The sequence below is a fragment of the Rana temporaria genome, chromosome 8 (assembly GCF_905171775.1).
Source record: "Rana temporaria chromosome 8, aRanTem1.1, whole genome shotgun sequence".
Lineage (NCBI taxonomy): Eukaryota > Metazoa > Chordata > Amphibia > Anura > Ranidae > Rana > Rana temporaria.
Genome location: NC_053496.1, coordinates 188,474,543 through 188,476,415, shown reverse-complemented (window position 1 = coordinate 188,476,415; position 1,873 = coordinate 188,474,543). Strand labels below are relative to the sequence as shown.

The following is a 1,873-nucleotide window of genomic DNA, read 5'->3' as shown; positions in this document are numbered from 1 at the left end:
TGTCTAGTAATAATCTTTGTATTTCTATTTTAGTAGATAGACGGGAGATGAGGAAAACCTCAGAGGATTGTCTCACTTTGTCTCCAGACTGTAAAGTAGAAGATGAGGACATCACACAGTATAGGCCAGGAGAAAACCCAACTACCTCAAATGTCCATCCGGCACCACACAGTGTAGATGGACCATCGTATTCCTCTTATCCTGAGGAATCTCAGACTTTGCGGGACGGTGCCGGACCATCGTATTCCTCTTATCCTGAGGAACCTCAGACTGTGCGGGACGGTGCCGGACCATCGTATTCCTCTTATCCCGAGGAACCTCAGACTGTGCGGGACGGTGCCGGACCATCGTATTCCTCTTATCCTGAGGAACCTCAGACTGTGCGGGATGGTGCCGGACCATCGTATTCCTCTTATCCTGAGGAACCTCAGACTGTGCGGGACGGTGCCGGACCATCGTATTCCTCTTTTACTGAGGAACCTCAGACTGTGCGGGACGGTTTAAAGAAGTCCTATTTTTCTAAACATCAGAGATCACTCACGGGGGAGTTGCGTTTTTCCTGTTCTGAGTACGGAAAATGCTTTTCACAGAAGGCCAATCTTTCCACCCATCAGAGATCTCACACGGGGGAGAAGCCTTTTTCCTGTTCTGAGTGCGGAAAATGTTTTTCAAAGAAGTCCAGTCTTTCCATACATCAGAGATCACACACGGGGGAGAAGCCTTTTTTCTGTTCTGAGTGCGGAAAATGTTTTTCAGAGAAGTCCAGTATTTCCAAACATCAGAGATCTCACACGGGGGAGAAGCCTTTTTCCTGTTCTGAGTGCGGAAAATGTTTTTCAGTGAAGTGCAGTCTTTCCAAACATCAGAGATCTCACACGGGGGAGAAGCCTTTTTCCTGTTCTGAGTGCGGGAAATGTTTTTCAGAGAAGTCCAGTCTTTCCATACATCAGAGATCTCACACGGGGGAGAAGCCTTTTTCCTGTTCTGAGTGCGGAAAATGTTTTTCAGCGAAGTTCAATCTTTCCACACATCAGAGATCTCACACGGGGGAGAAGCCTTTTTCCTGTTCTGAGTGCGGGAAATGTTTTTCAGAGAAGTCCAGTCTTTCCATACATCAGAGATCTCACACGGGGGAGAAGCCTTTTTCCTGTTCTGAGTGCGGAAAATGTTTTTCAGCGAAGTTCAATCTTTCCACACATCAGAGATCTCACACGGGGGAGAAGCCTTTTTCCTATTCTGAGTGCGGGAAATGTTTTTCAGAGAAGTCCAGTCTTTCCAAACATCAGAGATCTCACATGGGGGAGAAGCCTTTTTCCTGTCCTGAGTACGGGAATTGTCAGTCACAGAAGTCGTCTGTTTACAGTCATCTGAGATTGGACAAGGAGGAGAATGAACTTTCCTGGTCTGAGTGAGGGAATTGTTCCTCACTGAAGTCCTGTCTTCCTGTACATCAGGGGTCCCACACAACCCCTCGAGGTGTATTAGTGAGTGCGGGAAATGTCTTGTATGTGAATGTTGCTGGACATGTGGGGAAGAAGCACACCCTGATATACACCTCAGATATACTCCATGGCTGATCTTCATCATGTAAGAAACACTTCATAAGGAGATCAGAGATCACCAAAGACATGGATGAAGTGTTGTACCGTGTTGGCCATTGATAGCAGGAGAAAAATAAAAATGGAGTCATTCCCTCTCATTGGCTGAGTACATTTTGTGGTGGAAGATTTCACAGACATTTAGGGATCTATTATAAAACAAATTGTAGAATGAATGTGACACGCGTTCCTCTAATCATGACACATATTGGTTCATCGGCTTCATCTAGTGGCAAAAATCTGACCATGTGGTTTTAATACTGACCATTGACGTA

The 1,873-nt window shown here is 45.8% G+C and overlaps 1 protein-coding gene across 1 annotated transcript; it reads left to right on the top strand.

The window, feature by feature from the left end:
• Positions 1 to 102: 102 nt before the first annotated feature.
• Positions 103 to 1,479, top strand: LOC120910666 (gastrula zinc finger protein XlCGF17.1-like). The gene is made up of 2 exons (XM_040322419.1): positions 103 to 161; positions 425 to 1,479. Exons 1-2 carry the CDS (start codon positions 103 to 105, stop codon positions 1,410 to 1,412), a joined length of 1,047 nt encoding a protein of 348 aa, XP_040178353.1. The 3' UTR covers positions 1,413 to 1,479.
• The last annotated feature ends 394 nt before the right edge of the window (positions 1,480 to 1,873 follow it).